The 22734-nt window shown below is 52.9% G+C and overlaps 1 protein-coding gene across 1 annotated transcript in view; it reads right to left on the minus strand.

The window, feature by feature from the left end:
* The window catches only part of Tcf7 (transcription factor 7), a 29917-nt gene that overhangs the window by 1921 nt on the left and 5262 nt on the right, over nt 1-22734 (minus strand). The window contains exons 4-9 of the mRNA NM_001427430.1: nt 7296-7407; nt 6193-6283; nt 3513-3632; nt 2607-2769; nt 2391-2498; nt 1921-1969 (exon numbers count right to left, since the gene is read on the minus strand). Of these exons, the coding sequence (NP_001414359.1) occupies nt 1921-1969; nt 2391-2498; nt 2607-2769; nt 3513-3632; nt 6193-6283; nt 7296-7407 (643 nt within the window). The remainder of the gene's footprint in view (nt 1-1920; nt 1970-2390; nt 2499-2606; nt 2770-3512; nt 3633-6192; nt 6284-7295; nt 7408-22734) is intronic.

Consider the following 22734-nt stretch of genomic DNA (forward strand, 5'->3'; position numbering starts at 1 on the left):
AACTCTTAGTTTGGGTCTATTTGTAGAGATTCTATGGGCATTATTAAGGCAAGGTTGACTGTGATGCTTGTGAGTAATCTAGCACGTTGGGGGCAGTTTGTCTTTTGTTCTTTGCTTTAGACGGTCTTCCAGTGGTGCTGGCTGGCCTGCCTTAGCCTCCTGAGTGCTAGGGTTCCAGGTGTACACTTGTCCCCAGCCACAATCTGTCTCAAATAGCACACGTGGATAGAATAGGACTTCTTCTAGGGATGGAGTCTCTATTTCCTATTGTGAGCACGACACACATACACTTCCTCTTTGTTCTTGGATGCTTCTCTCCCTGTATCCTGTGTCTCCTCTTTTTGGTGTTAGCGGATCTAAGATGGCAGTCACACCTGGTGATCAGACTATTTCTAGGAGTCTGATACTATCACCTTGTATTTCTTAAGCAGGCATTCTATTTTAAAAATGTGAGAGAATTTGTGGAACTTAATCACTTTGGAGCTGGGAGTAGGGGCTTCAGTCACCTAAATGTATGACAGGTTTGTTTCTTAAGGATTTGGTAAATCTGACTGATACCAGACCCACCTTTGGTTATGTGTGTGTCTCCTTTTCTACTTGTCTCGCCTAGACCAGACATTTCCACAAGCAGTACTCAACATTCACTTGTATTAAGAGACAAGGGTTCCCTTCTCTCCAGGGCTTGCTAGGGGACTGAGGGACCAAAGGAAGGGCTGCAGACCCGGCAGAACATGTGCAATAAGGGAAGCAGCTTGAAGCAAAGGGAGAATGATGGTGGGGACAAACCCACCTGCACGGACCACACCAATCCGTCTGCTGGTTGAGGCCAAAGCGAGCACGACATTTCTTAGGCGAGCCAGGGTCTGCTCACACCCATGCCAGAGGGGCAGAACAGGGCAGAGGGCGAGCAGGCAGGCAGCAGGGCAGAACAGGGCCCAGAAAGAAGAGGTAACATCAGTGTTAGCCAGTTACAGACACCCCATAGCCCCCACAGGCAGAATGGACCTTCCCATGGCATAGCTAGACCCAGGGGAAGCCTTAGGACCCAGAGCAAGGTGTAAGGAAAGGCAGTCACCCAGGTGGGCAAAAGAGTCAGTGGGAAGAATGATGGAATGTGGAGGTGGTCTTCATGCTGTCCTCCCTTTCCCTTGGCCGAGCATCCGAACATGGAGGCTCTAGAACTGCACAGGGGCCTTTAGGGCTTCTACGTTTTCTATCTTGGGGCTGTGCTCTTCCCCCAACTACCTGCCTATTTTATGCAGTTTTTCTAAATAAAAATGTCCCATCTCTGGCCCATGTTCCTAGTAAGGCTAAAGGAATATACAGCATAATTATACCTAATGTTCCTCACTTACATAGAAAGGGGTAGGAATTTTTTTCCTGTCCTGTTCCAATCCTGGGCTCCAGCTTTTCTGTATGGGAGCAACACAGCTGAGAATGTACATCATAGTCTGTCGTCTAAATCATCAGTGTTGGGACAAGAATAAGGCCTATAGCAGGTTGAGTTCACTGGGCTCTCTGCAGTCCTATGTACTGCCATGAGAAATGGGAACGAGTGGTGGAGAAATTGTCTGGTACCTGTCAGCAGGCTGTGTGATTACTATTGGGTCCTGGCTAACATTTTTGGTTTAGACATAGAACTTTATGATCAGTTCCTCATTAGCTTTTCTGGTGGAACCTAACTGAGCAGGGCTGGCAAAGGTGGCATAGAGGTGTATCACGTGCTTCTGCTGTCTGTTCCTATATTAAGCTGCTACTTGCATGGAATTAGACTTAAGAGATGCAGATTTGTTTCCAGAGCCCTTCAGGCACTGAAGGTTTGTGGCTGAGGATTCCACCCCACCCTCTGGGCCAGAGCAGGGCTGCTCTTGAAATGGGAATGTGGAGAGGAACCTCTATACTACTGAAGCAAGGCCTCACCTGTGGTGGATTCTTGATGCTTTTCCCTTGACCGCCTCTTCTTCTTTCCCTGCAGAACAAGAAGTGGTTGGTTCTGGGAGGTAGACAATGGGCTATCTGCAGCCTACTGCCTCTAGGACATAGACCTCTCCTACTTGGGGACTCCTCTTTCTTGCCTTTAGTTCTTACAAGGCTACAGAAGGCAGGGTACGATTAGGGGGTCCCTCTCCCTCTCAATCTTATCTCCCCTTTGAGTACAGGAGGGATTTCCAGGCCCCTTCCTTCCCCTTCTCATGTGGCCATACTAAATACTCAGCAACAGTTCCATGAGTGAATGCATTCTGGAGTGGAGAACCATCTTTAAGGGAAGTTGTTTAAGCTTTCTTCTGATAGTCAAGACCGATTCCCCTTCCTATGTTGAGGCTGCTGTCTTGGGTATAATATCTCAAGGGCTCCCATACCACCCCCATGATGTATTGCTAGCTACTTACGTAGTTATCCCGTGCTGACCAGCCTGGGTATAACTGCATGTGCAGCTGCCTTTCCTTGCGGGCCAGCTCATAGTACTTGGCTTGCTCTTCTCGAGATAATGCATGCCACTGCAACAGGGAAGTGGGCGGATGGGGTACATCGGGAAATTAGGACACCATACCACAGTGAAAAGGGTTGGAGGCAATCCCTGCCAGCCCACCTGCCAATGGCCTCACCCTGCGACCCAGGATCTGGTTGATGGCAGCGCTCTCCTTGAGTGTGCACTCTGCAATGACCTTGGCTCTCATCTCCTTCATGTAAAGCATGAAAGCATTGAGGGGCTTTTTGATGATTGGCTTCTTCGCCTCCTTCTCTGCCTTGGGTTCTGCCTGTGTTTTCCTAAGGTACACAACCAGATTACATTGCTTAGAAAGTAGCCTCCCCCTTTCACCCCACCACGCCCCCGCCTAGCAGTGGACATATCCTAAGCCCACCACCTTTAGTTCTTTTTGTTCAGGGCTTCTCTGTGTATCTCTGGCCGTCCTGGAACTCACTATGTAAAACAGGCTAGCATCGAACCCAAAGATCCCCCTGCCTCTGCCTCCCAAGTGCCGGGACGAGGCCAGCTCCACCACTCTTTACTCTTTATGTAGAATTTTCTAATTGCCTCCCATGTGCGAGCAGAGAGCAACTGTTCCTTTCAAGAATACTGTAGCCGGGGCTGGGGATTTAGCTCAGTGGTAGAGCGCTTACCTAGGAAGCGCAAGGCCCTGGGTTCGGTCCCCAGCTCCGAAAAAAAGAACCAAAAAAAAAAAAAAAAAAAAAAAAAAGAATGCTGTAGCCAAGTGGGAAAAGCACATAGACTAACCCCCTTTCTCAAAAAAAAAAAAAAAAAAAAAAAAAATTGTTCCTTATCCTTCCCCACCCACACTTGCTTTTGAAGATTACAAAACACAGTAATAATGGACGATGCCAGAGCCACAGAACAGCTGGGCAGGGCTCTCCAGGCTGTCCTTTGAGGTGCCAGGAAGAGGGTCTTGGACCTGGTGGAGGCATGCATGTCCTGGCTGACCAAACCACTCTGTTCATCTGCCTGGCTCGCACCTTCTTGTCCCCTTCTCCCAGCCTGTATATTAACTCACAGGTTTCTGTCATATGGCTGCAGCTCCTGCTTCCCTGAGGAGGGCACAATGGCCGGGTGAGGGATGGCTGCTGGGTGTCCAGGTACACCAGATCCCAGCATCAAGGACGGGTGGGTGAACCTGAAGGCAGAAGAAAACAACACTAAACTAGAAATTTGGTCTCAGCTTTGAACACACATGGAAATCCGTGCACAGAGAACACAACTGACAGATACTTTATACTCACTGGTCTGGACACAGGTATACACATATGTATGCACAGACACTGCAAAAGACTCGCATGTGCTATTCAGGTGGTTATTAACCCTGCCCCTATGGATAAGTGTGGCAGCCTATCGCTCACTACCTTTGGGCCTTTGCTCTCCACTTCATCCTCCAGGCTCCCCTCTTCACAACAGACTGACTTTTTAAAAGAACACTTCTGGCTCCCTTCAGCTCAAGGTATCCTGCTATATACAAGAGAAAAAAACCTCAAGCCTGCTTCTTTGGGCCTTTACAGCCCCACCTCGGCACCCCTACTACATTTCCTCATCTTCCTATTTCCCTGTCACAGTCATCACCCCATCCTCTAGTTAGCTCTCTGAGCCATCATGCCTGGTTGGGGCCCCCTTAAGGCTTGTCTTGAGCCCAGCTGACCCATTCTGCTGTTGGTGCTGTATCTCTACCTCCTACTCATGGCATGTCTAGTGCTAGGTCTGTCACTAGAATGCGCTACATGAAGGGGCGCATATATCGCCATCACCCCCCACCCGCACACCCCCTTTCCTGCTTTGATGTACAGACTACTCTAGTTTGTTGCTTACAGAGGTCTAAGCAGGCAGGCTCTACCAGACAGCACTATCTAACAGGTACTGCCTTGGATTGGGGAGAGCTCAAAGGATACCTCAGCAAGGGTGACCAGTAGAGCTGTCTTGGCTGCTCTGGGGGGGAAGTGGGGGTGCTCTGTCCAGTGTGTCTTAGGCTGAGACTTCTGGTTGAATCTTCAGGCACAGAACAGCATGAGACTCCAAAGTTATAGACAGACAGATGGACAAACAACTAACACAGGGTAAGCACTGGCCTGAACACAGCCCTGTGTGGCCATTGAAGCCTGGGCAACAGGAAGCAGGAGCCTGGCTGCAGGGGTAGGGGACTCACCTGGGATAGGGGGCGCCAGGGGCTGCAGTGGGGGCAGGGAAGTGCTGTCTATATCCGCAGGAAGGGGACAGGGGGTAGAGAGGAGGGCTGGGCCTGTGGTTGGGAGAGACAGCTGTTAGCCGTCTGACTGCTAGCCAGACATGAGGAAGGACTTATGTGCCTTGTGTGGTGGGACTCATACATAGTTCTCCATGTATCTGGCAGCCTGCTATCGTATGCTTTCTACTGACACTGTCTGGATTGCTCTCCTGTCCCAGTTTGCCTGCTTTGATTCTTAAGTTTTATTATTATTATTTTCTAACGTGTATGATTTTTTTTTTTTTGCCTGCATGTATGTCTGTGCACCACATGCATGCCTGGTACTCTAGGAGCTCCAAAGAAGGGGTTGGCTTCACCATGTAGGTGCTAGGAACCAAACCCTAGGTCCTCTGGAAGAACAGCCAGTTCTCTTAACTTCTGAGCCATCTCTTCACAACCCCTTGCTTCAACTCAAAAGCCTAGGGGCCCCAAGGAGAATGAGGTATCTCTCTGAGCTCCTACAGTACCAAATCAAGACAGTGTTAACAGTGCACCATAACTGCACTGGCTTCTTGCCTGTTTGTCCACTGGGCAGACTTTATTTGAAAGGGCAGGGACCTAAGGTCACAGTCACCTCCAGCAGAGTTTCTCTGGGGCTCAGTGCAGAGAGTGCTCCATGTCTCAGCCCTAAGGACACAGGTAGAGCTGCAGGCCTAAGAGGCTGTCCAAAGAGCTGCCAGTTCAGAGCACTGGCCTGGTACTATCAGGCTGAACTCGAGTCCCACCTTTTTCCTGGGGTAGGCTGACTTGTATTTAGAATGGAACTTTGTCCCAAACAATCTGAAATGGAGGAGTGTGCCGATCACAGAGAAGTAGCAAGTGGAACAGGGCAGGCAGGCCCAGGCTGAAGGTTTGCCCGTCGCTGCCTTCTTGGGAAGACAGTCTTTCCTGCTGCTGGTTAGAGACCTACTCAGGCCACACTGTGATTAATGAGTAAAAGGCAGGCCAGTGGTCTGTTAAGACCCAATTCCAGCTGAGAACAGACTCTGGCCAACAGTCAGGCCTGGTCCAGGCGTAGTAGACCCTTCCAGTAGGATGGTCACAAGTGTGGCTCAAGCAAGCACCAGAGACCAGGAAGGACCCCATTCTTCATACAGCTCCACCAAGGTTGGGACAGACTGGCAGCACACAGGCCACCAGAAAGCTGCCTGCCTATCAGGCAGCTATGAGAAGCAGTAGCCTCTCCTTTGGTGGTTTATACCACCACCTTGCTCAGGTCCAATTTCCTCACCTTCTGGAGAATAAATTGCAATAGGGTTGAGACAGTAGCCAGCATTCCTACCTCCCTAAGGGAAGTGTGTCAGGCTCCCTGGGGAATGCTCACAGTTACATGGATTGCTAGCTCAGAGCTTGGTTAGGCTTAAGCTACTGGCTACAGAGCTGGCAGCTTGGGTCTCAACAAGCTGGGTAGAGAAGGAGCATGGGAGGGCAGATAGTGTCCCTTTTTCTCTGTGCCCACACTTACCAGCTCACAGTATGGGGGAGCTGTCCCATGCTGCCTGAGGTCAGAGAATAAAATCCAGAGAGATCAGGGGTCTGCAGCGGTCTGTGAACTCCTGTAATGGAAAGAGGTCAAGTTAGCACATCACCCTGACCTGGGAGGTGGGGACAGTTACTATACCTTAGAGCCTTCTCTAGAGGCCTCTAAGATCCCCCTGCTTCCTTTTACTAGAAGCCCAGAGAGAACTACCCTGGAGTAATAACAGTGCCCTTTGGATAAACCAAAGGAGCAAGAACTGAGGTGCTGAGTGGCTTGCCTTAGAACACTGTTGGACACAGGCAAAGCTTGGAGTCCTGGGGAATGAGAGGCCAGCTCTCACCAGTTCCTGGTGCTCTGCCTTTGAAGCCTCTGCTTAAGACTCTTGCCTGGCTCTTTGAGTAGAAGGCAGCCCTTAGCCTAGAAGAACCTGGCCTGAAGAGGCAGGGTTCCACTCAGCCCAGGGTTGAGTCAGCAGGTTTCCCACAGCTGACAATGGTGGATTTCAGAATGACTTTGGCTGAGGCTGAAGTGAATCAGCCATCACAACCACCACTTTCCATTTTCTCACTGTGGGGAAAGGCCGTGAGTTTTACAGCTGCACCAATGCACAGATAGATGCTGCTCTCACACCGAAATGGAGAGCCAACAGTCTCACAGCCAATCAGGATTGGGTCCTCCTCCCCATGCCAGCAGCCTCACATTCTGATTGGTTGCTCCTCCTATGCCCTCAGCCTCACAGCCAATCAGAATTGGTTCCTCCTCCTCATACCCTCAGACTCAGACCCTTTTTGACTTTAAAAAGAAAACAACCCCTCTTCCTCTCCCCCCCAAAAAAAACCCCAAAAACCCTCCAAGGCAGGATCTTGTTCTGCAGCCCAGGATTGTCTGGACTCATAGCCTAGGCTGGCTTCAAACTTTCAATCATCCTGCCTTCCACTCCAGGTTCCTTTCTGACCTTTGGGGCCAGGGTTTGCAAAGTCCCAGCCTTTTCTGTTATGAAATGTGGGCCAGCCTTTGTGGCTTCAGAAGCCAGGAGCTTGGACCCTAAGTTCCCACCTCAATGGTCACCTCCCATCCCTGGCCCATACCTTGCTTCTGGCTGATGTCCGCTGGTGCAGGGGTAGGGTGTGGACTGCTGAAATGTTCGTAGAGTGGAGAAAGTTGGGGGACGCCATGTGGGGGCTGGCCGGGCTTGTTATGCTGGAAAATGACCAGGAGGCTGGTGAACATGGAGCGTTCTGGGGCAGGGGGATGTGAGGGTCGGGGCATGCAGAACTTCAGTGAGCTCTGTAGTCATCTCATCCTGGCAGTCAAAAATCACAAGCTTATGGGAAGAGGGCACTCTACACTCCTTGTGTCCTGTGGTACTGTTTCCCTGCCTCCCAGTCTTGCAGACTGACTATGCAGTCCCACCTCCTAGTGAGCCTCTTCTAGGACACTCAGTGTTTCTCCTGCCCAGAAGTCCTTCCTGACCTCCTGGGTCTATGAAGCTCAATGGCTGTCTGCAGCCGTCCCTTCTACATCTCCCAGACTCTTCCACCTGAGCTCTAACGGCATGTGTTGGCACAGGGAAGGAATCTCCTTTGGCCCTTGATTGGGGTGAGGTCAGGTGGGACCTGGCTCCCTCCAGAGACAGTCTGTCCAGACTTCATTTTTCTGGTTTCCTTAGCACTGCAGGACTATTACTTTTCAGTCAAATGGTTCTATGTCAAAAGATGACTCAGCAGGTCGAGAGAGAACTCGGCCCAGCCACAAGGAGTCGCTGCCAGGCTTGGTGTGCATGCCCTTGCAGGCCAGAGCTCTGTGGATATCTACAACTGAGGTAGGCCAGCTTCCACCCAGACAAACGTGTCTGTTGAAATGCTGTTGGCTGAGAGCACATGGGAGTGACTGCTCACTGTGGCACAAAAGAAGAAATGAGACATCTCGGAACAAGACTGTAAAGAACACCTGGGAGAAGTAAAGCAGATGAAGTTAGTCACAGGCTTGTCAGTGGGACAATCCTCAGTCCTTGGGTGTCTTCTCCTGGAAGTCAATGGCCTAGCACAGGTCCCTTGCTTGTTACTGGGCTATTGCAACTCTAGGGCAAAGCCAGAGGCAAAGCTGGCACGAGGCCTCTGGCTGGGCACGGCTCCAGAGATCACAGACATCCTGGCCTACCCTCTCTCCCGGCAATCCTGCCTCCAGCAGCAGCTGCACCTCTCCCTCAAGTCTTGGCCTACTTCAGACCTCCCTGTCTTAGATAAACGAGAGTTGATGTCTGAAGCTGTGCGCGTTGGTGCTCAGTCCTTACATCCCAGACTCAGGAGGCAGAGGCAAGTGGATCTCTGAATTCAAGGCCAGCCTGGTCTGCATAGTTCCAAGCCCGCAGCATCCAGAGCTACATAGCATGTCTGTCTATTAAGGGAGGAGAGACTAGCAGTGAGCTGCATGGACACGTCAGGCACATGCCACTAGGGGACAAACAGGCTGCTGTTTCCTGTCTGTGAACCGTCTCCCATCTACCACCTCACTCTTCTCTCTCAGAACCCCTTATTAGGTCCAGCCTCATTCAGTGACCCCAGATCTCTGCTCTCAGTCTCCCCTCAGCCTAGCCTGTCTCTTGCCCCGAGACCTGTCAGCATCCGCAATGACCTCCAAAATGCTGAGGACCATCACCATTTCCCCAATCCTTTGCCCTCATGAGAGACTGATCCCTCCTCTTCCTTTAAACCAGGTTCCATCACTTGACTTTCAGAATACTCATTGCTTCATTTCCCTCCAGCCTTGGAGGCGACTCTTCCTTTCAGTCCTGGAGTTGATTCTCCCATCCACATTGGTATGGCTTTACACATCTTCAGGCTGGGGGCTGGTGAGATGGCTCAGCGGTTAGGAGCAAATGCTGCTCTTGGTGAGCCTATAACTAGAGCTGCAGGGAATGTGACAGCCTCCCACAGCACGTGCACGTGCACACACACACACACACACACACACACACACACACACACACACACACATAAAATCTGGACAATGGAGCAGCATCTACCTGACGACTCCACCTTTCCTTTTATCCCCTGAGACCACTTCTTACTATGTAACCCAGGCTGTCCTGAAAGTCACTCTGTAGATCAAAGTCAGGGTTAGTCTCCCACAGAGATCTCCCCTCTCTGCCCCTTGCGTGCTGGGATTAAAGGTGTGTGTTACAATGTCTACCTGACTCCCGATTTTGCTAGGAACTCTACACTCCAACTCTAGGCCTAAAATGTCTCCAAACTCCACTCTCACATAAGCACTCTAGTACTGAGCTGTATCCTCAGCCCCCACATAGAACCTCTGACTCTGTGAGTTGACCTCCTCAGTTACTGGCAGCTCCATTCTTCCATGGAGCGGCTGTTCAGACCAGACAACCTTGTAGTGTCTTGACACTGACCCTCCACTTAGCGGGTTATAATGTTCTACCTTCAAAATCTAGACTCCAACCACTTCTTATCTCCTCCACCAGTCTGAGCCACCATTCTCACCTGGACCACTGAGCCTCTCTGCCCCTTAGCCAGGTTCCAGCAGACAGAGATCGTGTCACTGCTGAGGCCTCCCTGACGTGACCTAGTGATAGCTCTGGGTGACCTCTCCCAGCTCCCTCACAGCAGCATGACCTACGGTGTCAAGGCGTTCCATTGGCTATGTTCTGAGGTATACTGTGGTGTGAAGGAAGCTTGGAAGGAAGCTTGGAAGCTCTAGGCTTGCTGACCATTTCTTGGTCCTGGCACTCCAGGATCCTGGGGAGCCTCTCTCGCTTCCTGGACAGGAGAAACAATCAGTCCCCGCCCACCTCATCAGTCTTAAAACAAACCATGCTTTGTCCTAATTTTGAGGAGCAGCTGCTGAGGCCCTTTATGGCAGGAAGCCCCCTGACAATCCTTAAGGTCTTTCTCATCTCATAGATTTCAAGGCAGCAGCAGCCAGCCAGCTAGCACCCTGTGGCAACCCCACTCCTATAGGATTTAGACCTCATGGCATTATCCCCTTCACACTGCCTAAAACCCAGTTTTGCTTAGGCTGAAGAAGCCTCAGAAATCCAGCTTAGCTTACAACTCCTGCCTACCATGTGCAGCATGTATGCGAGCAGCACTTGGGGGTTGTGAAGAGTTGGGCCTGCCCTTCCTACTTGTGCTTCCTGGTATTTGGGAGAAAAGCCTCATTAATTAGAAGTCTGCAGACAAACCACGGAAGTACTGGGTGGGCAGGGTGGGGCAAAGAACCCACCAACAGCTAGAGGTCCTGAGAGGCCAGGGCTCCAGGCAAGCACTAAGGGCCTGGACAGTTCTTCCCGCACTTGTCCAGTCTGCCTTGTCACCCTACTCCTCAGCCCATTTAATGCTTGGTGTTTCTAGCCAGGGGGAACCGTCTGGCACAGGCTCCCTGCCCCCTTCAGTCAGTAGAACGTCCCGCTCCAGGGCTCCAGTACAAGGCTGTCTCAGTGCCAGACTTCCCAGACAACAGGGTGGGGTTGCCTAGGGCTTGGTGTGTGCATGGCAAGTTTGGGGACTTGAGCTCTCCTCCCTCATCTGCCTCAAGGTGACTGTCCCTTCCAAGAGAAGGAGGTATGTCTGGGTTAATGTCCCCACCAGGCACTGAGCATCTCAACAGCAGAGTCCCTCATCCCTTACTATGGGAAAGGACACAGTGGGACACAAAGAAGCGAACAGCAGTCAGAGACTCAACTGCACTAGTGCTCCCCCACATAAGACACTTCTCATCCCCACTCCCTGGCTTAGCTGGAGCCCTGGCAGCTGCTCCCTGGCACTCCAAGGCAGGTCAAGAACTCGGGCCCCAGCTACCCTGCTATTCCTGCCAGGGCCCATCTGGCCTGCTGGCTACCTGGTGACCAGCTCCCCTCCCAACAGAGGAGGTCCTTCCTGCTACTGGCATAATCTACTGTTCGGACTCTCCCACACCCACCCTCAGCTACTATCCCAAAGGTATCTTCTGGGAAGTTCCCAACTCCAGTGCCCTAGACTGGCTACCACCTCAGGGTAAGGCAGTGCAAAGGAGAAATGAGGACTCCTGCGCAAGTCTCTGCTTCAGAGTTGAGCTTGGGCCCAGCTAGGCTGTCCCAAGCCCCCCACTTCCTGCAGGTTCAGGTAAAAAATAAACACGGTCGGCATTTTCCCTGCAGACCGCAGCGGTCTGCTAACATCGCTGAGAGCTCTCTGAGAGCCCCTGTCACCACCAGCAGAGAAACTCCCTTGCCTCTGACGGTTGACTCTAAAAACCCCCAAGCTCTTAAGCCCCACAACACTTTCCCAGCGAAGAAAGTTGCCATTTCCTCTGGCCTCAAGCTTGATGGGGGTGGAAGAACATGTCCTCTCAAGAAAGCCCTGTGGCAGAGTCTGAGCCAAAAGAAGCATCCCTGAACACCTAGGACCCATAGGCTCAAACAAGTATCAGGATGTGTTCCTGAGCTCCTAGCTTGGGTCAGGCAAAGAATGTCTGAGGCTGCAAACACCATCTGCTAATGACTGAGTGCTGACCTCCGGGCAGGCAGAGCTCTGAGCACCAAACACAACACGCCTCTTCACACAGACCGACCATTTGCACGCACGGTGACTATCACCGACGGCAGGTAGGGAAACTGAAGCATCAGCTCACACCAGAGCTCAGCCGCCAACAGCCACAGTGAAGACACCTGAGATTAGTATGGACAGAACAGGGGTTTGGGGTACAGCGGAGGTTGTACCAATCTCTCCCCCCAGCCAGGCTACTTTACACTGTGCTGAGCCCATGTTTGGCTGTAAAAGGAGTCACCAAACCAACCTGACAGTGCACATGCCCCCTGAGGCCCTTGTTGTGTCCTGTGCCCTCCCTGGACATGCTCCTGTTCTACCTAAAGTCCCAGATCTCTGTCTCAGAGCCTCTTCCCATCCCCATGAGAATCTGGATAAGGGTTGACCAGCATAGCAAGCCCCTGAGCATCCTAGACAGCTGGACGTCTCTGGCTCTCCAGGCTTTGCACGCACATCATTTCTTGAAGACCTAGAACAAAGACCTGGAATTTCTGCACATTCCACCACACTTGCCATTGTGGCTGGGACTTCTAGTCCCTCAGGGCAGGGGGCTGCCTCCAGCTACTATGACAGAGCTAGGAGAGGCCCCTAGGGAATGTCTGGGGCAGGCATTGATCAGAAGCGAGGGTCTGCGAAGAGAGGATGATATCTACAGCACAGAACCTGCTGGACCTCTTCAAGGATTCTTGTCATCAAGGATGTTGGCTAGTTACACCCCTCTAAACTTTCCTTTCCTCACTCTTTGCACCAGCTACAGAAGACTGGAGTGCTCTTCCCCTGCCCTGTATAGAGGAGACTGCTTCTGGGAGACATTTCCAACCCTCCAACCACACTGGTTCTTTCTTGTGTCCTTACCTGCCTTCTCTCCTCCCTAGGTTCTGGGATTATGCCTTTAATTTTTGTCACTGAACTAAAGCTGGTATTCAGGTTGGTTCTCTAACAGTGGGTGCAGATGAGTACACGTTCAAAGAGACTTGTCACCTGGAGAGGTCTGGGGCTTCATGGAGGGTTACAGGACACAGAAACTGGGACCATTTTAGGGTCAGGGGTCCATCTGGCATCCGAGCCCCTCCCTTTTCTCCTTTCTACACCCTATACACCTGAGGCACTCTGAGAATGACAATGACCACAGTCACAATCAAAGCTGCCACTAGTTCAGAGGGTGTTTTTGTTCGAATTAGAAGAGGTGCATGTGTACAGAAGTCCAGGCCTCATCCTGGGACACACTGCAGGCTGACTTCACCCTCAGCTAAGCTCCCTAAACAGTCAGTGGTGGCCACTGAGACAGTCCCTTCCAATTCTTGTCTTTACACTTAGTCACTGTCCTGCAGTGTATGCTTAGAAGTCTGACTAACTCTTGAGCGGAGTGCTCACAGAGCCAGAACCCAAGAGAATGAACGTCCCAGCATGCAGGGCTCCTATACTTTCCAAATGAAGTCAACCAGGGCTGGCCCTGCAGGTTTCCACAGACCCTCTTCTGCAGGCATACTTCAGACTGGCTGAGAGGAACAGGCCTTGCTCCTCTTGTCCTTAGCTCTGGCCATAGATTCTACTGCCCAAGGCACAGTGCTCTCCAAAGAACAACGACCTATAAGCTTCTCGCCAACACTCTGTGCCAGATGCCTACTACAGAACCAGGGCCATGGCCTTAGGGCCAGCAGAGCTGAAAGGGCTTGGGGACAGCTGGGCCACACCCTAGACCAAGAGGAGGCTTTCGATCCACCTGTCAGCAGCAAGGTTGCCACGGCTGCAGAGCTCTGCCAATTGCATGTGGCTAGTCCACCAGTCTCCGGGCCCTGACATCAGATAACGGACCTGCCTCACCAGAGGTGAGGACCAGAGTCCCTGCACGCAGCCTTGGCAAACCTGTGGTTTCTCTACCCAGCCCAGCAGCACCATTAGACTGAGCTGAACTCACCTCAGAAGCTGAGTGGCCTTGCCCATGGCCTCTCGTGGTTTCTATGCATTTGTCTGCTTGTGTTTTCCTTCCTCCTCTTTGAGGTAAACGCCCCTCAGGACAGGATGTTTTTAGAGGAAAATACAAGCTTCCGGGAGCTGCAGCAGCTGAGCTGCTAGCTAACACCACACACACCCTGCCTGGGGATTCTGCAAGCAGCGTAGGGCTGGGCAGACCCAAGCACAGGCAGTTGCTTTGTTCCTCCAAAGCCTAATGTCAAGCCCACCATGAATGTGGCTTCAGCCCTGTCTGGGCTTAGCAACAGGGAGCGGGAGGCACTTTAGCAATATAGAGGCTCTATGACCTGGGCGCACAGCTGGAGGCTTTGTAGAAAGGAAGGGCCCAGAATAGGAAAGCAAGGCCAGACTTGGAGCTGTGGTCCCTGCCAGTCCAGCAATCGCTGGCCAAGGGTCTAGCAGTCTACAGAGTTCCGCCTTGTGCCAAACTCCTACCAGTCTACCCAAGCCACTGTGCTGTGCGTGAAGAGTCTACAGATGGGGATGGTGAAGCAAAGAACAGTCCGGTGAGCTGCTCGAGTCTCCCGGGCAGCAGTGGCCAGCCTGGATATGAGCTCTGTTACCGGGCCAGAGCTCATGGGCAGCACTTACGCTGGCAGCTCTCTGCCAAGTACATCTGGGCTGGTTGTTTTCAGACAGGGTCTTGACTGTGTAGCTCAGGTGAGGCTGATGGGAAGATGGCCAGCAGGAGTTTGAATGTGGGAGAGAAGAGACCTGGAGACCTCTTGCCCCAATTTAATCCACGAGAGACCACATGGGACCCTCCACATCACCTGGACAGCCTAGACCGCCTTGAGAAGGTGGTTTTGCCTGGAGCCACACAAAGATGCTCATTCTGGCCTGACTCTTGAAGCCCCTTTGAGTTAAGCTCCAGGAGTTCTGTGTAGACTCAATCTAGCCATTCATCCACAAGGTCACGAGACAAAGTGCAGAAAGAAGTTGCTAGAGATGGGCTCCCAGCCCTGGGGTGCTGCCATAACCCCTACACCCAGTATAAGCAGAGGTAGGGCTGTGCCATTCCAACCACCACAGGGTCCTGAACTGAAGCCCCTAGGGGAGCTGAGGTAGGTGCTCGTGTAAAATTGCACTAGATTCTCCACAGGGCAGGGAGCACCAACTCCCATGGGCATGAGGGCAGATGCACGGGCGAGCCAAAAGCCCCCTGCTGTCTGTACCATGAACACTGCCTACAGAGAGACAGGGCACTGTGGAGGAGCTGGGTTCAAGTCACTCCTCCAACACTTGCGCAGGGCAAGTCTCCTGGTGTCCACACTTCCTGTCTACAAAATGTCCACGAGCTAGTGGAATGTTGAGCGAGGCCTAGGTGAGTTCTTATATGTGTTTGCTAATATTCTTCTTGTGCTTAAGATCAAAAGGAGAAAGAAACGACACAAGCGAGCCCTGTCCCTAGACAATGGCTTTTCAGGAAAGCTAGCTCGGTGCCAAGTTGGGACTGCTGGCCCTCAAAGTCCTTTGGATCACTGCCTGGTCATAATCAGGACAGGCTTCTGAACTCCTCTCTGGCCTGCAGCAACCACAAGGGACAGTTAAAAGACACTATCCTCAAAATGCCCCCCATGAGCCTGGCAGGAGGCTCTGGCTCCCAAGAAGTTTGTTCATGGGTATCATACCCAGGCCTTGGATTGCCCAACATCTCCTTAAGCCTCGTTTGCCCTAAGGATGCGGAGCCTAGGAAACTCTTCAACCTGACCCTGGATATCCCAGAAAGAGGTACCAGAGAGGCCTAGCAACAGGCTTTGGGCTAAGTGAGGACCAAGCTGGCAAAGGAAACTCCACAACACATTAATTTCTAACTGTCTTCTGCCTCACGCCACACCTGGCTCAACCTCACAGGTCATTTGCAAGCTGTATTTTGTGTGACATTTTCTTGCAGGGTCGGAGGGGAGGAAGTCCTGGACTCGTGTCTCTCAAGAAATGCAGTCCACCTCACCATGCTGGGAGGACTGACCTTGCCAGATATGCAAGGAGAAAGCTAGCTCTGCCCCAGAGCCTGGAGGGGCAGGGAGAGCCCAAGTCTCTTCTTGGGGTCAGGGGAAAGCCATGAGGTCCCACAGCCAGCACTGTTCCTGTCCCCTACATTCTAGAACAAAGGGAGGCACGCAGCAAGGAGCGGACAGCAGGGGATGAGCCACCTCCAAATCCTGCCCACCAAGTACCTCTCTGAGCCTCAGTTTCTCTGTATGTGTGGTTTATGTATATGCGCCTGTGTACACAGAGGACCATGTGTATAAAGGTATGCGGGTATATGGTAGCCAGAGGTCAAAGATTTCCTTGTTTTCTGTTTTCTGAAACAGGGTCTCAATAAAGCCAGAGCTTCCCAGCCGGGCTGACTGGCTAGGGAGCTCAGACTCAGCCTGTGCCTCCCTCCCTGGCACTGTGGTTACAAATGCACACCACCAACAAAATAAAACAGGGCCTTGTGTAGCCTTGGCCTTGAACTCCCTACACAGTAGAGGGTGACCCTGAATGTCTGATCCTCCTGTCTAGGGTCATAGGTATCTACCACTCTGTCCAGGTCATGTGGTGCTAGGAACTGAACCTAAGGAGGGTTTCCAGTGTGCCAGGCAAGCACTTGGAACGTACAGGGTTTTGTTTTTTGTTTTTAAAGTTCTGTAGCATAAAGAAGATACATCTAGATACAGAGATGTTCTGTTTTCTGAGCACCTAGTGGGTGTCAATCCGGAGAATCCCGTACTAAAAGGGAGGGGTACAGCCAACTCTCTTCTCCCATCCGTTTCTGATCAGATCTACCTAATGTCCCTGCACTTTTCACTTGATGTAGCCACCAACCTTTTGGTCTTGGCTCTCCCTGCTTCATCTGTTCCCTACATCCCCACCCACAGGGCTGCCCACCACAGCAGGCAGCTCCCAGGGCCGTACACTGCTTCAAAGCCTACCATCACGCTCTAGGGTGGCTACCGCAACCAGCACACTCCAAGTGTCCAGCCATGCCTGGCAGGGACCCCACTGCTTCCCACAGGCCATCGAAGCATCAGAGGCCCACCCACCCTCTGCCTGCCTGGCCACCAGGAGGCCACAGAGCCATCTGATCTGAGTGAAACTTCAAACTTAATGACTTTCATGCTTGTTATTTAAAACGCAATGTAATTTTCTTAAACACCCTATTATTTCCTTTGATAGCTACAAAGCTTCCCCCAATCCCATAAGCATGTTTATTTTTAGAGAAAAGAGTGGTTTGCAGTTGGTCACAGAGACCATAGGGAGAGGGAACCCACAGAAAGCAGGGCAAGGAGTCAGCACTGGCAACCTGGAGGCCCTTCTAGCTCTCCACCCAGCCAGCCCATCATCAGACAGGACCACCCTTCCTCCCCAGCACCTCAGCCAGTGACCCTCCTGCCCCACACTAGACAGTGACCAGGTCAGTGCTCGGCTGAGCCTCGGTGCCCTTTTGACGGTTCCACTTGCTGCTCATGGGGCCTCCCACAGATTCTGGGCCAGGACAAGCCTAGGGAAGGGTCAGCACCACACCCTCCAGCAGTCTTTCTCCTGTTCCAGACAGTCCGCCTCAGGTAAGGCCCTGGGGCATGAAGCCTTGGCCAGTAGAGTAAGAGCCATGTCTAGATAGAGCAGCCTCAGGCAGTGCTGCCCACAGTGGGCGGGCGGGTGGGTATGCGCGGCCCTGCCCTTCGGGTCTGCTGGGCAAAGGAGGTGGCATGGAGGAGGGTTTGTGCGCAGAGGTCAGCTGAGCCCCACCAGTGCGGGGCGTCCTCTGGGAGCAGCTATTTTTAGGTCTGAGGCTTTCATGTGGCTGAATGACTGGAGTTTACAAAGCATCAGTAATGCGTTTCAGATGGCGGCCCAGCAGGCCAGGAGGCTGGGCCCCTGACACCAGAGACAAGTCAGAGTTACTCAGCGTCTCCATTTTGGGTTCCCATCACCTGTCCTTCCCTCTCCATGACCCCTACTACCTAAGGTCCCACGAGATTAGCAGACCTTTCCAGTTTATACCTATCTGAACCTCAAGAATCCTGCTGGGGTCAGGATTCCCACCCATTGAGGAGAGGACACTGAGACCCAGAGAGGTCAACAGGCCACCACAACCCCCTGCCTTTCCAGGAGTGATCCACCACCACTGGCCCCCAGGTAGGCCTGCTTACACTCAGTGGGGTTTGGGCAGCACCAACCATGTACATCCTGAGCCCACACTCATTGTTCCCTAGGGCCTGGACCTGCCCACCCGGGCCTGGAGTCTCTGCTATATACACGTCATCTGGAAGCAGACAGTGTGGGGCCCAGACAGCTTCCCTGTCCTGGGAGAGGGAGGTGGCTGTTTTAATGGGGGGTGAGGGGTTGAGGAGGAAGCGTATTTATTTGACAGCGCGTCTGCTTCTTCTGATCTCCAGGGAGTTCTGGCTGTAGAGTCAGGGCCTCGAGGGAAGGCTGTGTCACCCGGTTGGCTCTGGCTCTAAGGCAGAATCTGGGTACAGTCCAGGGAGGCAGTCTCCATGGGTGGGACAGGCCACAAGAGCAGCCTCCTGGCAGGAGAGACCCAAGCTCACACCCTTCCCAGCTCTGCTGAGGCAAAGGCCCCCAGCAAGTGACATACGCCCTCCATCCCGAGGGCCTGGGTACCAAATGGAGCCATGGCAGTGGATGGGTGCAAAACCTCTGACAAGAGCAAACCCTGCCAAGCTTGGGTGGCACAAGCCTGAAATCCCTCCTGCCTAGGAGGCTGAAACAAGAGGCGCTCAAGAGCTGCAAGTGCCGCAGGGTGGGTTCAAGGCCAGCTTGGGAACAACTTGAGATCTTACCTCAGAAAGTACAAGCAGGAGGGCTGGAAAGATGGTGCAGCAGTTAGAGCACTGACTGCTCTTCCACAGGACTTCACCAAGTGAGTGGGAGAGAAAAGGAGTGCCCACCGGCACAGTTCAACCCCCAGTACCACCAAAACCGACCAAACAGAAAGTACAATAGAGCAGAAGATGAGCCCACCCCGGCTAAAGAAAGCTTTCAGTCCGAGACAGTCCTGCTCAAGCCACGTTTGTAATTGTTTTTTAGACAGGGTCTAGGCTGGTCTTGAACTCAGAGATCAACTCCAGGGCTTTGTGCTTGCTGACTAGGTTCTGGCAACTGGGCCGCACCCCCAGCCCTGCATCGTCTCTTTAGAGACTTTTGTTTTGTTTTGTTTTGTTTTGTTTTGAGGTGGTTTGTAGTTGTGGGTTTTGGTCTCTGTTTTTTGTTTTGTTTTGCTTTGGATTTTCTGAGGTTGCATTATTTAGTCCTGGCTGACCTAGAACTATGTAGACCAGGCTGGCCTTCAACTCATATCCATCCACCTGCCTCTGCCTCCCAAGCCCTGTGATAAAAGTGTGCACCACCAGAGCCAGTACGTGAGGAGAGGCCACAAACTGCCTGAAAGAGGCAGCAGAGAATGTTCCAGGTTCAGAGACCTTAAGTCCCTGGGCCCTCTGAGCCTTGCTAGATGGACGGATCAGAGGTCCTTCTCCACCTTGACCGGCTCACCGATGGTGTGAATGACAGCAGTGCTCACCTTGGAGGTCCTCCAGCCTTATGTCGGCCCCTCACTTCTTCCCACCCAGAGCTCACCCCTCCCATGGTCTCTTCACATTCCTCCAATCACCCTGCCACTCCCACGGTGTCCACCCTGCCCAGCTGCCAGCTCTGTCTGCCATGGTCCTCCGCCTCCATGTCCAACCCAAACCATCTGTGGTGGGCACCGCCCTGCCTGCCAAGACTGCCAACCAATGCATATGCCCACCACCTTCCCCAGCTCTGGAATTAGTGAGGCCTGGGCTCCAAGGTCACACAACAGACCCTTCCTGGCAGCACTGCCCCTGCCTCATCTCACATTCCTCAGGGACCTTAGGGTTGGGTCTGTGCAGGTAATGTGAAACAAGACCATCTTGGCCTCTCTCCTCGGTTTTACTGCGCCCCACCCAGGACGTCCTCCCACTCGCCCCTGTAGAGGCTTCTCTCAGGAAGCCTCACCAGCTGCCCCCACAGCCTCTTCACTCGTATGCATTTTGTCCAGCTGAGCGGCATGTTGGTGAGGAGCTGGGGCTCTCGGGGAACAGTTCTTTGTCTTTCCAAGGACAGAGTTCCAGTGGGCAGTAGTAACCTCCCGTCCATGTGGCTCAAAAATAGAGTGTGGAGCCAAGGTTCTAGCAGGCACTGCTACTAGGGGACCCTGGCCCAGCCTGAGGTACAGTTGCCCTGTCCCAGTCCCAGGCCTCCAGTGTAGCTTCTGCTCAGCTTCAGACTTCACATGTGATATCTTACGCCCCGAGAGCAGAACCCTCCTATCCTTGCTTCAGAGGGTCCCAGGGCTGTCCATCTGTATCTATAGCAGAGGCTGGACCTTCCAGACTAAATGCTTTTCCTCCTCATGCGGAGGCAGGACCCTCCCCACCTGCAGATGCAGAAGGGTGTTCCTCAAGAATCTGAGCACTGTACAGTTGGGGGATGGTGACACTCCTGTGACCTGATAAGACACCTGTTTCCTCCAACACAGCCTTGTTTGTACACAGTGGCAGGAAACACCAGTCACAAGGTGTGAGGGGGTGTGACTCTGTATCGCTGGGACCACAGCAGACCTGAGGAGGTTCAGAGGAACTGTAGCTGCTCCCCTACCTCTGCCCCGCAGGCTCTGGGCCCACCCTGACCTAATCTAACCCCAGCAGTTAGAAGACTTTGAACTGGCAGCCCTAGGATACTTTACAGTCAGCTCAACCCTGCTGCTTTCAGGGGCAGGGGAGGGTTGTGGTCTCTACAGAGTGCACCTCCCCCGCCTTCCCACCCCACCCCCGCCATACGCCCTCCTGTGACTGCCCAAACCCATGCTCAGAGCAACTGGCAGAGCTGGGACAGAACACCGGGTCCTAGTGGCTTTGTGCTGACCTTGGAGCCTGAGGATAGTCTCTCCCCTAGCGAGCTAGCTCATCCTGTCCTTCCAAAGGAGTCAGAAGCAGACCTGCAGCTGTAGCGCCTCCCTGGGCAGGGTGACGCTGGAAGGCCCAGCTCTAAGCAGGCGTCTGAAAGGCAGGCTCCCTGACCCTGCCAACAGTGAAAGGCAGTGAAGGGAAAGCCACCCTTAGAGATTCCTAGCTGGGAACAGAGGAGAGGCAGCATAGTCCAAATGCTACACCAATCCCTCACAGCCCTCCAAAGCTTCAGGGAAACGCAGTTCCCAGGAACTTCAAGCCCCGCTGCTCACCCTCTGAGTGCAGAGCAACGCAGACAAATATCCCTTCAGTCCAGGAGGCAGCTTTGTACCAGCTGGGGAACAGTCATAGGCTCAAAACCTAGTGAGTGACCGGGGGCTGCACCACTTCCGGGTCCCAGAATTACTCTGGATGTTGTATCCAAGACAACCATTCGAATGGTCACCGAGGTAAAGAACCAGAAGGAGATCCATGCCTGGGCTGTGCTTAGTCAGAGTCCTACAAACTGGGAGCCTCTAGATGCAGTGCCGGGAAAGGTCTGCGGATGGCTCGGCAGCCAAACACTCCAGATCTCCGTTTTCCTTACAAAACCTGATTTCCTCACACTCGGTATAAGGGCTTCATATAACCTTTATGGTTGTGGGCATTGGGTGGGGGTGACTTTTAGGAATAACACACCTTACCCAAAGACCCCTGGGGACAGGGCGGAAGTCAGGTAGGAGCCTGGCAGCCTGAGCCCTAGACCTGCAGCGTTCAGATATTCAGATCACTCTGGCCCAAAGCAAAGCCATTTAGACGGGAAACCATCTGAGGGCCCATGAGCCACTCCTGGCCTCAGGAGAGCCAAGACCAACCACAGCCAATGCAGGCCCCTACTAACTGCCAACCTCCCTGGCACCTCTCTGGCAAAGTTGCAAGCCCACACTCTACTTCTAGAAGGGTGCTTGCCAGTCCATAGTCCAGAGGGGAAATCAGGAGACATTAAAAGAAGGGTACAGTAAGTGCCCTGGACAGTGGCACCCCCTGCCCTGGTCTAATGAGCCGTCAGGGCGAGCATGGCCTCCAAGGCCTGAGGAAGACCAGTCAGTCTGGAAGACCAGACTCCTAGAGTGCAAATAAGTCCTGACTGAGGAATGAGGTGGTATTCGTGTGAAGAGCTGAGGACACTGGTGTAGAAGTCTGAAGTAAGGGGATGGGGGGGGGGGTCTCCTAGGGGTAAATCCCACAAGGACATGGTTGTAGGGGGAGGTATTGGTTCCCTAAGTGGTTCTTGATTGTGTCAATAAAGGAGGCAGAAGCCAATCCCTGGGCAAAGGGGAAAAGGTGGGACTTCTGGGTCCCGGGAGGAAGGGAAGGGGATGAGAGAGAGTCAGCGCAGGTGGTGGTGGAGCAGAGGAAGCAGCAGACATGTAGGTCTTGGGGGCACTGATAGTTTGTAGCCTCCATCATGGGCGGAGGCCAAGGAGAGAGGATGGGGCAGGGTATCCTTTACCCAGCCACTGAGTTATCTGGCTAGTTTTAAAATATTAAGGCTGTCTGGTGTTTTCCATCCACGGCAACTAAGTTGGGCAGGAGAAAGGGCACAGCCAGGGCGGTCGATGACGGCTTGGTGGAGCTAGCCGAGAGAGGCTGAGGGAGCTCCGGCAGAGCTCTTGAGAAGGAGCTCCATGTTTTTTAAATTACATTCAACACATGGTGCTGGCTGCTTTGAGGGGTAGGGAGAAGATGGGGAGCCCCAGCACTAAAGCTGTGGCCGACAGCTTTGACTTTCCTCCAAGAGCAGTGGCAGCCCTCGTGTTTTGAGGCAAGAGACATCATCCGACCCTGACTCAAGTTTCTAAGGAACTCTTTCACTACTTTGTGCCTGTGGGTTAAGGGGTGGGTCGGGGAGGGAGAGGAAGGCATCTGCTGCCATCCGGAAGACAGCAGCTATGTGGATCTTGGGAGGGTGGCATGACAAAGTGAAGAGTCGGAAGGTCTGCGAAGTATCTGGACACATCGCTGTCCAGAGGGAGGCCCCGGTGGAGGCTGGGCCTGTCTTTGTCTTCATCAGTTGAAACCAGCAG

This window comes from Rattus norvegicus, chromosome 10, assembly GCF_036323735.1.
Source record: "Rattus norvegicus strain BN/NHsdMcwi chromosome 10, GRCr8, whole genome shotgun sequence".
Taxonomy (NCBI): Eukaryota; Metazoa; Chordata; class Mammalia; order Rodentia; family Muridae; genus Rattus; species Rattus norvegicus.